This window comes from Eschscholzia californica, unplaced genomic scaffold (genome assembly GCF_041429995.1).
Source record: "Eschscholzia californica isolate CP2 unplaced genomic scaffold, dmEscCali1.0.p SCAF_5, whole genome shotgun sequence".
Lineage (NCBI taxonomy): Eukaryota > Viridiplantae > Streptophyta > Magnoliopsida > Ranunculales > Papaveraceae > Eschscholzia > Eschscholzia californica.
Genome location: NW_028238472.1, coordinates 47,292,281 through 47,306,479, shown reverse-complemented (window position 1 = coordinate 47,306,479; position 14,199 = coordinate 47,292,281). Strand labels below are relative to the sequence as shown.

Here is a 14,199-nt window from a genome sequence, read left to right as displayed (position 1 = left end):
CACAAGAAAAAAAAATTGTATACCGAAACTTTCTACATTTTTCTTGCACATAATGTGAGGTTTAAAAATGAAACATGTGTTCATAACTTGTAATCTGAATCAAACGATCTGATTGAGTAACTCGGAAATCGATTTGGGTTTGGGGAGAGCCTTCGACAGTCTTTAGTCGATCTCCTGATCAAGTGGTTCAACGAGGAACTCGACGAGTCAGTAGCTTGTTCGATTTTTTTTTTAAACAAAAAAATGTTATAAAATGACTCTCTGAGAAAATAGCCAAAGAAATATCAACCTTCTTTTTCGGTGCTTTGGGTGATAGTGTTTGTTGTGATTTGATGGTGTTTGTGGTGGCAAAGGTTTAGTATTGATGGCGGTTGTGGTGGTGAAGGTTTAGTATTAATGGTGGATGTGAAAGCACAATGGTAGAGGTTTAGTAATCGTGGTACAGTGTGGAGGTTTAATAATTGTGGTGGTGATAGAAGTGTCAACTAAAATATTTTAAAAAACACAATATAATGGTGTTGGTTATGGCGTTGAAGCTTAGTAATGGTGGTGGTAGTGGAGGTACAGTGGTAGAGGAGGTTTAGTAATTGTTGTAGTGTTAGAATTTAGAAGTGTCAACTAAAATAATAATAAAATACAATTTAGAAAGAGAAAAAATATTTATGATTGAGATCAAACTTAGGTTGTTCAAACTCTCTAGCATGTTTACTACCTATCGAGCTAAAGTAACCTACTTGTTGTCTTTGGTAATTTTATTATAGAGACAAAACAAATGGATCCCCTTAGTTTTATCTTTGTGGGCTTTATGTGAGGCCCTTTGACTCTGAGGCCGAAGTGAGGTTTTGTCTGCTTGCACTCCACGGTCGGCCCTGCCTAGGATGAATAACAATTGGACGCCTCCTCGATTTTATGTCAAATACAATTTTCAATTGATCTTACATAAGTGTTTTTTATATTACAACTATTTTTATTCTGATATGTGATAATGCAGGCAAATGTATTGCAAGGCAACCCTTATCCATTGTCAAACAGATGGAGGAGATGCTATAATGATATTAAAAGTTCTATATTCTGCCATGATGATTCGAAGATGAAAGAAGGTAGTTTTGGGAAAGAATTCACTTAACGCAATGGAAAAGTTAGAGGACTAGCTTCATAGACACATTAGATCAGATTGAGAGTCATTAAACAAGCTCGCACGGTAAGAGCTTCTTTTGCTGTTCTTTTGTTCTTTTGTTTGCTAAAAATCTTACAGAGTATATAATGACTAGTTCATCAATTCTTCTTTAGAAAATATAGGAGATGATTCCGCCGCTCATTGGACTAGCAGCAACAAAATCAACTTAGGCAGATCTTTAAAATCTTCATTTGCAAACTTTTCATGTATATTTGTAAATAGGTTGGCTAATTGCAAGGGAGATATGCTAGCAGAGCAAATAGGTTATCTAAATGTTCCCAAGTTTCGCACTCTACCGAGCCTTCTTGTTGTTGAACTGGTTGTAATCTTCTTTTGAGTTAATGAAATCAGTTCACTTTAAAAAAAAAGAAAAAGCATGAAGTCTACCATCATTTGGTGTTGTAATTAGACACTCATTTCAAGAACTCGAAGGTCATAGATTCGGTTACCATTCAAAGTTAAAGTCTTTGATTTATTAAAATTGTGTTGTCAAGAGTAAAAATATGGCTAGTAGGATAGTTTGTGTTACTTTAGAGTGTATGAGTATGTATTGAGTATGTATATGATAGTTACTAATAGGGAAATGATAAAGTTACAAAAGATTTTGAACAAAAAAAGGTTCCCAGCTGTTGTGGTTTCAAACTTTGACCAAATCTAGGCCGTTGAGAGATGAAAATCACAACCGCCACATCAGCTGGGAACTTTTTTTTGTCAAAATTTTTTGTGATTCTAGCATCTCTCTTACTAATATAATTCATTCTTGTATAATTGTCTACCGTATTCATATTTTTTTTTTGTTGCAAGGGGTCTACCGTATTCATATTCTATTGTTAAAAAGACACGGGAGTGGTACGTGTCACACCTCGTAGGCACATGATACCAACCTGTTAATACCGTGGGGGTCCCCTTCGGAAAGTTGTCTATCATTTTGATTATTTTCGGGAGTTCGTTGATCTCATGCTGAAAGCAGTGGTCGCATCTAGTTTTCCATATAATCCAAAGAATGGTGGCAAAGTGTATATTCTCCGCTGTTTGACACCTGTCAGGATGAGTTTCCCAAGAAAAGATCCAATCCGTGATGGAGTTAATGTTCTCAGAGATAATGTTATAGTGGAACCAAATATTTTTCGCTATGGCACAATGTAAAAGCGCGTGTTCAATAGATTCGGTGGTATTGCAATTAGGGCAACTCGTACTGATGTTTATATACTTCCCTATTTTTTCTCTCACCGGAAGAGCCAAGTTACATATCTTCCAGATAAATAATTTGATGCGAGGGATGGCTGGAATGGACCATAAGAACTTCCAGTTTCGAGAGGTGTTGTTCTGGTTATTACTAGTTGTGCTTAAGTGCTTGTATAACGAGGATACCGTGAATTTTCCGGACTTTGATAGTTTCCATTTAAGGTGATCTTTGCCTGCAGGATTAACTGGGATTGATTTGATGAGATTTTGGGTGTCAGTATTGAAGTTTTCATTCAGGATGACCTCATCCCAATTGTTATTTGTTATCAGTTGTGAAACTTTGGTAAGATTAGAGTTATAGATATTACTCACCGTCCCATCTCGATCAGGAATCCAATTATCTTCCCATATGTTAATGTCAGTTCCTGATTGGACCTCCCATTGAGAAAGCTCTTCAATATATGAGTAGTGTTTCCTGATATTTTTCTAGATCCACGAATGATGAGGTTTCGCAGGTCCCGAGGGTTTAGAGTGGGGAAAATATTTATCTTTGAGGAGTTTGACCCATAAACCATCAGGGTTAGTTTTGAGCCTCCAGGCCAGCTTAGAAAGTAACGCCTTGTTGTCGAGTTCAGGGAGGTGGATACCCAGACCCCCCAGGTCCTTCGGCAAACAAATATGAGACCAGGCTTTGAGGCACAAACCTCTAGACTTACCCCACCAGAAGTTTCGTTGTGCGGACTTGATGCTTTTACTTATTCCTTTGGGAATTGCAAAGCACTGCATCTGATATCGGGGTACGGCTGCAGCTATGGCCGATAGGACCACCGTGCGACCTGCTTGAGAAAGAAAACAATGGTTCCATTTATTGAGCTTGTGCTGTATTTGTTCTAATAAATCTTTACCTTAGTCTTCTGTGCTCCTATGAAGAGCTGAGATCCCAGATATTTCTCTGAGGTTGACGCATATTTCACTTTCAGGGTTCGCATAATAATGCGTTTGAACTTAGGATGAGAATTTTTCGAGTAGAAGATATTGGATTTGGTATAATTTATCATTTGCCCTGAAGAATCACTGAATTCCTGTAGAATATTTTTAAGATTATGGACATTGTCTAACGTATTCCTGCCGAAAATAATACAGTCATCTGCAAAGAGAAGGTGAGAGATTTCCATATCGACATGATTAGTAGGGAAGCCTAGAAACCGGGCTTGATTAGCAGTATCCATTAATCTACGGCTGAGGTCTTCCATAGCCAGCGTAAAAAGGAAGGGCGAAAGGGGATCACCTTGCCTGATACCTCTAGAAGGAGAGAAAGGTTTACCTAGACGACCATTAATGAGAACTGCCATTGAGGAGGTAGCAATACACGCATGAATCATTTTAATCCAGTGATCCGAATAACCTAACCTTCTCATGATATCATAAAGATACTTCCATTCAATCCTATCAAACGCCTTAGACATGTCTAGCTTTAGCCCAAAATACCCCGTCGCCCCTGTCATCTTCTTGTACGAGTGAATGAGTTCCTGTCCCATAATAATATTATCTGTGATCTGTCTGCCTGGGACGTAGGCGGCTTGGAAAGGGGAGATGATGGGATTTAATGTTGTTTTGAATCTCTCAGCCAATACTTTCGTGATGATTTTGTAAGTGGTGTTTAACAGGCTAATGGGACGGAAATCTGCCGGGGTTTGGGGGGTGGTTGTTTTGGGGATAAGGCAAATGTGGGTATGATTAATCCCCGGAGGAAGACAAGCAGAAATGAAGAAATTCCTCACCAGAGCGTAGATATCCTCATTGATCGTGTCCCAATTCGATTGAAAGAAGTAAGGAGGGTAGCCGTCTGGACCTGGAGCTGCTTCTTTCTTAAGACTGTTAATGGCCCAATCTATCTCTTCTCTAGAAGGAACAGCAACCAGGCTAATGTTCTGATTAAGCGAGATGCTCGGGCTGAACAGTCTGTTTGTAGAAGGGTCCTCGTTGGGGTGATTAGTTCTGCTGTTCATACTTAATAGTCGATAACTTCTTCATTTTTTTTCCCTTTCTTTTAAAAGGTTTTCCCTTGCCATCTTTTCTCTTCTTAATCGTTGGGTAAATTTGTCGCAATGGATAGTTTGACAACGACATATAATTTCTGACGATCCTGAACAAATTTATTTCAAATATCTTTATTCTTCTTCTGTTCACCATCACCATCATTGTAATCAACCCTTTTTCTCTTCGCTCAAACTCTCTCAAAAATTATTTTTCTCCCTCTCTCTCTCTCTTCGAAGCTTTCAAGGCAAGCTTCCAAGAGAGAATATAGAGTGAGAAACAGATTGAAATAAGTGGTAGGACATGAGAAAAAAAACAAATATTTTTCTTCATTGTATGGTCTCAGACAAGGACAATTTGTTGGTGATCCTAGCGTGAAAAGAAGAAGTTGTGATGGGGCATCCAAGACTTCGTGAATAAAAAATTTCACTGGCATTAGGTTGATTTTGAGTGGTCTTTAGAGTGATTTATAAGTAGTAATCGGTTTTCTCAAATCCAAAATTTTCGAGTGATTACAGACAGGACAAAAAATCTGAGAGACGTGTGCGTTTACAGTTTTTTAGTCAATCTGAATTGACTTGTGTCAATGACTCTGGCCGAGTGCTTATAGAAATAAGTGGGGCGTCTATAGGCACCCCAAATTGAACCCGAGTCCTTTATGCCCCCTTATTTAGAAGGGAAATCCGACCAAATAAGGCTCTCTCTCACAGTAGCTTCATCACTCCCGCGCGAGGTTGATCTCCGTCTCAGGTAACCCTACTGTTTCAAGCAAAACCCTAGCAAACTTAGATTAATTGAACACAGAAATTGCAGATAGACACCAAGTAAAACCCTAGAAACTATTCTCGAAGATTATTATGGTACTTCTCTCACGAAAATCAGATTTCCAATTTCGGTGTAGTCTTGTTGATACTTCCTAAATCATTAACTTGATGCTGTATGCTTGTATTCGTAATGAACTTGCACATTCAATGTTCACTCATGAAATTATGTTTTAGGGTTCTGTTTGGGATTTTGTAGAACTATTTGACTTCAAATTATGTATAAATTTACAGTTGCTTGAGGACATCAAATTGATATTACGTGGTTTGTGTTGATTTTATACTGTTCTATGTATTGTATATATGCCCTAGAAATCCCAGAAATTCATTAGTTCCATTACGGTTCTAGATAGTGAAGAAACCCCTTCTTCATAATAGTTTAGGGTTTCTCCTGTTTATTTTTTATTAACTTACTTGATTTGTTTTTACTATCAATTTAATAGCTTGTAATGCTTTAAACTCTTATAACTTATAAGCTTGATATGTTCACCTGAACTTCGAATTTGAATTTACTGTGCATTTATTTCAGTTCCTTAAAGCATCGGGATAGAACGTTTTTATTGAGGATGAAAACTAAAAGAGATGAAGATAATGAAGAGAGTCAATCAAAGAAACAAAAGCTTGATCAGGATTCTCCTATATCTCCTATTTTAGGGATTGACAACCCTCTTCTTCCACTTGCTTCATACAACGATGATGAGGATGACGAAGAGGAAGAAAGAAGAGGTACAAATAATGGCAAACATGAGCAAGAGGAGGAAGAAGATGACTCTGAGCTTGACCAACAACTTAATCAAGGCCCTCGCAGTCGCCAGGTTCAAATTAGGAGGGATTGTCCTTACCTGGATACTGTCAATCGCCAGGTGAGTTTTCCGATTAGTGAGCTTGTTATTTATTCAATTATGGGTGTTAGAATGTCTTAATTCCTTTTACTGCTTGTTAAAATTTAAATGTAAGAAATAGTTTTTTCTTCCGCTAAAATATGCCATCTGGTCTCCTTTTCTTAGTACTGAAATGTCTGGTTCATGATTGTACCTGGACATAGATTGTGATAGAGTCGTCGCCTTTTTGGTCAAAGTAGCATTCACTTGATAAAAATAACAAACATTTAATATAAGATGCAATGATAATAATGACTATTAAATGATTTGTTTATTTATAGCTAAAGCACATTTTCTATTTTCAGGTTTTAGACTTCGATTTCGAGAAGTTCTGTTCGGTCTCTCTATCAAATTTAAATGTCTATGCCTGCCTGGTGTGTGGAAAGTATTTTCAAGGAAGGGGTCGGAAATCTCATGCGTACACTCACAGCCTTGAAGCAGGCCACCATGTCTATGTCAACCTTCAAACTGAAAAAGTTTATTGCCTTCCTGATGGATATGAGATTAATGATCCATCACTTGATGATATTCGACATGTTTTAAACCCAAGGTGAATCTCTTTAAGATTTAAAAATGGTATTTAGTTTTAGCGATTCTCATTATTTATCACTGATTCTACCTGTTTGTGTCTACAGATTTAGTAGGGAACAAGTTGCAGATCTTGATAGAAATAAGCAATGGTCAAGAGCACTTGATGGTTCCGACTATCTTCCTGGAATGGTATGTAGTTTAGTATGTTAATCTTCTATCTCTTTTACTTAAGTATCCTCTAATCTTGATTTATTTCACAGGTGGGTCTTAATAACATCAAGGAGACTGACTTTGTGAATGTCATAATTCAATCCCTGATGCGAGTTACTCCTTTGAGGAACTTTTTTCTGATTCCCGAGAATTATCAGAATTGCAAGTCTCCTCTTGTTCATCGTTTTGGTGAACTAACACGAAAGATTTGGCACGCACGGAACTTCAAAGGCCAGGTTTGTTTGCAGTACTGCCTTTGAACTTGTGTAGTTATGTCCCAAAACATGAAACTGATTTTTCATATAACTATCTGCAGGTGAGTCCTCATGAGTTTCTGCAAGCAGTTATGAAAGCTAGTAAGAAAAAATACAGAATAGGCGCACAGTCAGATCCGGTTGAGTTCATGACTTGGCTTCTTAATAAACTGCATGACGATCTTAAAAGCTCAAAGAAAAGCACAAGCATTATCTACAAGTGCTTTCAGGTATTTATCTCCATCTTATATTTTATTATTAATTGTTAGTATTCTTTTTTATATGTTATCTTTGAGTTATAGTTTACCATCATGTCTTTCTCTTTAACAGTTCGTATATGAAGTTCATTCAAAGAAGAGCAAAAGGTTTTAATGTCTAAACTGCTATCTCAACAGGGGGAGTTGGAAGTTGTGAAAGAGATTCCAAACAAGTCTTACATTGAGAAGAAGGAAAGAGGTGATGATCAGAATGATGGGGCTCTTGCAGATAATGGAGCTGAACCCTCCAATGTTATCAGAGAAACCCGTCCAGTGCCTTTCTTAATGCTCGGACTTGATTTGCCACCACCGCCTCTTTTCAAAGATGTGATGGAGAAAAATATAATACCACAGGTATGTGTAAATGATACATTAACTATGGCAATATAGTTTAGTTACATTAAGCTCTAGCTTATGTAGGATAGTGATAATGTAATAGTTTTCGATAGCGTATATGAGGTAATTTTTTTAATGGAGAGTTGTAAACTACAATCAAGGCAAAATTTTGCTGTGTTAGCAGTAAGACAGCAGCAAAACCAACTTTCTTTTTCTCTAGGAATCAAGCACATAGGATTAAAGACATTGTCTAAACTAAGATGTTTGCGTCGACCACGATCTTGATAGTATCTTTGGAATTTAACGACACTGTATCAAAACAAGTTAAAACTTACTGATGCTCCCGGGGGAATAGCTCCATGGCGTCCCGTATTAAGTAAAATACTTGCACCCAATGACCTGTTACTCTTATTTTAAGTCTATTTTCTTGTTAATCTTTTTGAAATATCTAGTGGTTTTGGAAGGCTTATTATTTACGTTCTCACTGTTCTAATTGAATTAGTTTTGGTTTGTAGGTTCAACTTTTTAATATTATGAAGAAATTTGATGGTGAGTCTGTCACCGAGGTTGTGAGGCCTTCTACAGCAAGGATGAGGTATCGTGTTACCAAGTTGCCTCAATATCTAATTCTGCACATGCGGAGGTTCACAAAGAACAACTTCTTTGTCGAGAAGAACCCAACTCTCGGTAAGAACTCATCACATGCGGAGGTTCTCTTAAGATATTTTTTTTGAATCTTATCGATATTGAGCTACACGATTGGCTATTTTATATCTCTCTTGCACTCATTCTAAAAAAGAGATCATACAAGTTTAAAGTGATCTCTTTGTTCTCTTAGAATCTGACTAGTTCAAAATGATGAGCCTAGTTGAACCCCACCATGGCGGTGGATATGTATTAAAGTTGTCAGTTAATGAAAGTGACAGGTTCTCAAAATAGGTCATAAGAAATGTTTTTAGTAAGCCATAAAACCCTAAACACGAGAGAAATGTGTACTCGTTAATGTACTGATGCTGGTATGGAGGTCCTCAATGTACCTTCAAATACTTTTTCAATTGTTATCTTTCTATCATGCTATTATTCTTATTCATACTAACTCTTTAATTAATTGTCAATCAGTTACCTTTCCGGTGAAAAACCTGGAGCTGAAGGATTATATCCCATTGCCAGCGCCCAAGGAGAATGAGAAACTGCGGTCCAAATACGATCTAGTTGCCAATATTGTTCACGATGGAAAACCTGGGGAGGGGGTTTACAGAGCATTTGTACAGCGGAAATCAGAAGAATTATGGTAAATTAAATACGCTATTAATACTTAACAAATTGTGAATTATCAAAAACTTATTTTTCGCTGATTGTCGCTCATTTAATGGTTATATATAGGTACGAAATGCAGGATCTCCACGTAGCAGAGACTCTTCCTCAGATGGTTGCTCTCTCTGAGACTTACATGCAGATTTACGAGCAGCAGCAGTAATTTCAGAAGTTCTCCAAAGTTATGGTCTTTACTTTTCATCGATCTTCTTGGTCTTAATATGTCTTGCCAAGTTGATTCTTGCCAGCCCGATATTAAAAGTACTATGCAGATGAGTTGTTTAAAGCTCTTCAGGTATGATGCTACCATTATTACCTGCTGATACTTTGATCGATAACTTTATTTTCCATTATAGTCATCTTTTTCTTATGGATGGATCATTTCGGAAGTGTTTCTCACAGTAACCCATGATCGAAATTTGTTGATGGTTGGATTTTTGTAGTAGTACAAGTTTCACTGTTGTTATTGCCACAGTTCTAGTTTATATGCAAATGGATTATACTTGGTACAAAAACTGGTTTTAGTTCATATTGCTTCTTGTTTGTTGTCCTGGTGTTCCCACATGTTTATTTGCTCCATCTTTCTCCAATCAAATTCATCATCAGTATTGGTTAATCCCGACTATCTGGTATTCTACCCGACATGCGAATCAAGATTGAAAGGAGGATTATTCATTGATCTGAAGTTTTTTGCTTATAAATAGATCAAAAACCGCAGGTTAGAATTGTTGAAGCATACAATTAGTGCTCCTTGTCATATCATATAGAAAGCATACGAACACCAAAAAATGGCATATGTTAGTTACAAGTAGACATTAGACTAACTATAGTTCCAAACCCTAATTTTTCCTAAACTTTCACTTTAGAAGTCAATCGACACATACAGACGGAGATCAGAAGAAAACACACACACACACACAAACACAATTACACACCCTCTCTATCTCTCTCATCACAAAACGCACTTTTGAAGCAGATACTGACAGTACAATTCCCAGGCTCCCACCTGACGGGTCCCTAGTAAACTTTTCGCGTAGAGGACACCTTATAACTTGGTTGTCGGTACTTCATGTACTGAGCAAGTTGAAGTTGTCTGTATTTGTCGATAACCTAAACGACTTAAGGCCATTGCATGACTTTGTACAAAGATTGAGGAAAGATATGCTTGGTATTTGATGTAAATTTACATATTCACATTCTAGTGTATGCTGTTAATTATTCATTAGCTCGCATGAATTTAGCTGAATAAGAGCCAGCGAATGTGTGGGTGTTGCTGTATCTACACAGTACTCATCTTATTTCTGTCGAATTTATGTGGGTTTAACAGAATTGGTCTATAAGTTTCCACTTACAGTGTGTTTCATTGGCATTTTCCCACCTTTCCTTTCTCTGAAAAAGAGTCGGTCTTTCATGCATTTGATATTTCAGAGAAGGAAATGTTTTTCGCATTATCTTTTTTTTCTTCCAAAGCAGGGAAACCTATGACTTATCTAGCTCCCAGAATCCCTTCTCCGAACAAAAACATGTCCATGGTGACCTTTTTCTCATTTAAACTATAATTTGCTTGTTCGCGTCATATGGGGACTTGTAACACCCGATATAGGACTTGAATATGAAAATACCCCAAGAAAGTGCCTTACAAGAAATTGAATACTCGTGTAATCTTACAAAAATACAAAAACCGATCAGAAATACTTAAGTTACGATTTAAAATGTAAAAAACGATTAATGTAGATTTAATCTTAAATTTGTGACTGACTAGAAAAATTGATCTTCGTGTTCGTGGTCTTTAGCAAACTTAATAGTCTCTTTTTATTATTTAAAGTCAAAAGTGATTGGATCCTCCCCATTTTATGTCTCTACTAATCGCAAATCAGTCATTGATCTATCTATCTCTCTCTCCCAAGATAAAAAGGCAATGAATTGTCAGCTGCCAAGCTCCTTTACCATTATGTTCGGTTAAGAAAAATACCTGCTCTCTCTCTCTTGACTAACTCATGGTGTTTCGGTCGAGTGAAGCCTAGTCCTTCAAGCAATTAAGAGAGAGAAAGAAGAGACAGAAGTTGAAGCGGTGGCCGCTAGACGAATAATTTCCCTAAATTAAAGGAGAAAATGGAGAAAGTAGAGAAGAACAATTACTCTTGAAATAACAGGGAATTAAGGGGGTAATGTTGGATCAAATTTGTTTTTGGACTAAAATGAAATAATCTCCGGAGAATGTAAAGAAAAAAATGGATTCTCTAAAAAATTTATTCCCCAGTGAATTTTTTGTAAAATTCCCAAAAACCGTGGCTAAAATAATGAGTTTATTTCAATTGGTTCCCGATTTGTGAGTCGCTTCAATTGGCCCCCAATTTCTTAATCATGGAAAATTTTGGCTGCATTTTTTTAAAATGGGCTCACCAAATCATATTGCTGTTAGTTAAACTTAGTAGTTAAATATTTGTCTTTTTTTCCCTCCCTTCGAGAAGTGTTTTGCCCCTGTCATTTTCCTCGTTCACAGGATAGTTGGCAAGCGGTAGACCGATCGTGTGCCAATGATCTTCAATTGGTTCTTTTTGCTCTTCTATATTTCTTTCCGCCACCTTCGCCACCACTATATTGCCGCCTTCCCCTCTCCATCCCAAACCTAGTCAAGAACTCTTGTCAAGATTGTGACGAGGTTCTCAATCTCCATTGAAAGGGAAGGTAAAAAATAAAACAAACGTATAACTGTTAAAGTTGTCTATCAAAAACATGGTCGTTTTGGCTATTTTGGATTTTTTTTAGTTGAATATCAATTTTGGAAATTTGAGAGTCCCTTTTTTCAAGTTCACCACTGAGAGAGGGTCAAATTTAAATTAAACCTTTAATGTTACTTTTTCAAGTCTGGACTCTAAGAATCGTTATATTTAGTGACATTGGTACATTATTGTTGTAGGATGGTGCGGACCAGCCTCCCAGGCTGCTAGTGATACTGCCCGCTTTGGCACACCTGAGCCTCACGGTTTTGAAATGCCTCACTAGGGAGGAGCACCACACTCCTGTCTCCCACCAATGTGGGATTGCTTTACAACACATCCTCCCAAGACCACATCATAGTAGAGCGAATCGTGCTGATAACGTGTTGTAGGATGGTGCAGACAAGCCTTCCGGACTGCTAGTGATACTGTCCGCTTTGGCACACCTGAGCCTCACGGTTTTGAAAGGCCTCACTAGGGAGGAACACCACACTCCTGTCTCCCACCAAGTGGGATTGCTTTACAACAATTATGAATATATTGCATAATACATCATGAATTTGGATTAACATTATAACCGTCAATTAAGACATTTTGGACCTTAAAGATCCTATAAAGACTCTTAGGGTCATGCTAAGAGGGTGAAAGCCCTTCAATTTCTAGTACTACTTCCAAGTTTCCAGTCTTGATCCTAATACCTTTGATATTTTCTTTCAAACGGGGGAGTGGGTCATTTTTGTGATGCCCTCTCCTCCCTAAGTTGTAGGGCTAACTTCTAAGTACGTGTTTTGTGGTGCTTTTTCTCTCCTCACACCCTTCCCTGATTTATTTGTTCATCCGATATAAAAGTTTAATTAAATAATGGGAGGGATTAAAATAACCATAAGGAGATCAGTTTGGATGATAAATATGGTCGTTAGACGTTAGTTGCAAACATCATCCAAAACTAACTTCGAAATGTTTCATATAGGTTTGTTAGAAGACGTTGATGTCGCCGTTCAATTTCAAAAGTGTGTTTTGCTTAACCTCAGGTCTCGATGATTTCCTTGTGGTTTAATATTAGTTCATCAATTAGTTCATGAACAAAAATGTCTTAAGGGTCATGCAGAAAACTCAAAATTCTTTTTTTTTGTTGAACGAAAACTCAAAAAACTTACTCTACAAAAAAAGCATGGAACACTGGGTTGAATGGGAGTTCTGTCGGCACCAAATAGTCTTTCCTAAATCAAATTGCCTAAGAATAATTTTCTTTACAGTATCAATATTTTCTCCGCTTCACCACTACCACACACACTCTCTTTCTATGATTTTCAATTGAGATTTTGGCTCATGTAGAGATTGTCGGACACCTCCTGTTAAATGTCAAGAGAGAAACTATCCAACGAAGATTAGTGTCTTCACATAAAAAGTCTTCGTATAAAATTCATATATTTTTGTTTTTTACTTTGTCTTTGCCATTCAATCCAACTAGTGATATCAACAATACATGGTAGCCAATTGCCATGTGCTCTGCCATTTGCACCATTTTAGATTCTTTTACAATGTTCAATTAAATTCCAAAAATATTTCCATTTTTGTGATAAAATTCCGGACCACATTCTGAGAACATCATTGATATCTGTGCTCGATTCATCCCAGCCGTACATTCTCTAAAAGAGAGAGAGAAAGAGAGATTCTTAACCTCTCGATTTCTCTTTTACTTGTACAGTACTAGATACCGTCGTACATGTAGACGACGAAACCCTAATTAAATGACGTTGTCAAGTTTCTACTGTGGTTTCAATTATTCTGTCGCAGTCTGACATTTCGTAGAAAGATGGGACCCACTCAATATTAATGTGAAGGACAGGCACACAAGGAGGGGGAGGTCCTCTATCTATATCGTCGTAATCAGCACCATCAATAAATTTTGGATTTGTTCTTATTTGGCCTCCCAAATATGACCAACTTGACAGTTTCACCCCTTGAATGTCTCAAGTTGACCTTTTGATTTTATTTTATTTACCACCTATTACATTCATAAATCTCTTGGCTTTCCATTTTTTGCGCTTTATATCTTGTTCGCTTCTTTCTTACTTATTTGTTTTTCTTATTTCTACTATCTATCAAGGACTTTTATTGATGGAGGTTCTGTGAAAGAGATTTTCCTATCTAATTTGCTCATCTGATTTTCAGTCGGTCAAACCTTGTATTGTCCGTGTCTTCAGTAGAGGAAAGAAGAAATAAAATAAGAATAAAGAAGAAGAGAAAAAACAAATAGGAAAGAAAAATGAAATACATAAGGAAGGGCTAAAATGAAAAGCCAAAGATTATAGCTTCAAAATTTATAGTCAAATAGTGAAAAAGTGGGCGCAAAAGTCTACTAACTCTCTCAACAAATAAAAAAAAGAAAGAGTCTACTAACTCATATTTTGTGAATTAGTCATATTTTAAAACCCTTGGATTATATTTCATGAACTTTGTAGGTTTATTTTTC

At 37.0% G+C, this 14,199-nt stretch overlaps 1 protein-coding gene across 1 annotated transcript; it reads left to right on the top strand.

Moving 5' to 3' along the window:
* The first annotated feature begins 4,481 nt into the window (after window positions 1-4,481).
* On the top strand, window positions 4,482-9,518 carry LOC147539887 (uncharacterized). The gene is made up of 10 exons (XM_086641219.1): window positions 4,482-5,149; window positions 5,750-6,083; window positions 6,407-6,651; window positions 6,737-6,821; window positions 6,893-7,078; window positions 7,159-7,326; window positions 7,492-7,707; window positions 8,205-8,376; window positions 8,809-8,980; window positions 9,073-9,518. The coding sequence occupies exons 1-10, from the start codon at window positions 5,058-5,060 to the stop codon at window positions 9,164-9,166; spliced, it is 1,764 nt and encodes a 587-aa protein (XP_086497345.1). The 5' UTR covers window positions 4,482-5,057; the 3' UTR covers window positions 9,167-9,518.
* The last annotated feature ends 4,681 nt before the right edge of the window (window positions 9,519-14,199 follow it).

Excerpts from the sequence above, each read along its gene's own strand:
- LOC147539887 (XM_086641219.1), top strand. The coding sequence starts at position 5,058 with ATGCCCCCTTATTTAGAAGGGAAATCCGACCAAATAAGGCTCTCTCTC. Across the intron at positions 5,150-5,749 it reads GAGGTTGATCTCCGTCTCAG|TTCCTTAAAGCATCGGGATA; the intron begins GTAACCCTACTG and ends CATTTATTTCAG. Across the intron at positions 8,981-9,072 it reads CGGAAATCAGAAGAATTATG|GTACGAAATGCAGGATCTCC; the intron begins GTAAATTAAATA and ends GGTTATATATAG.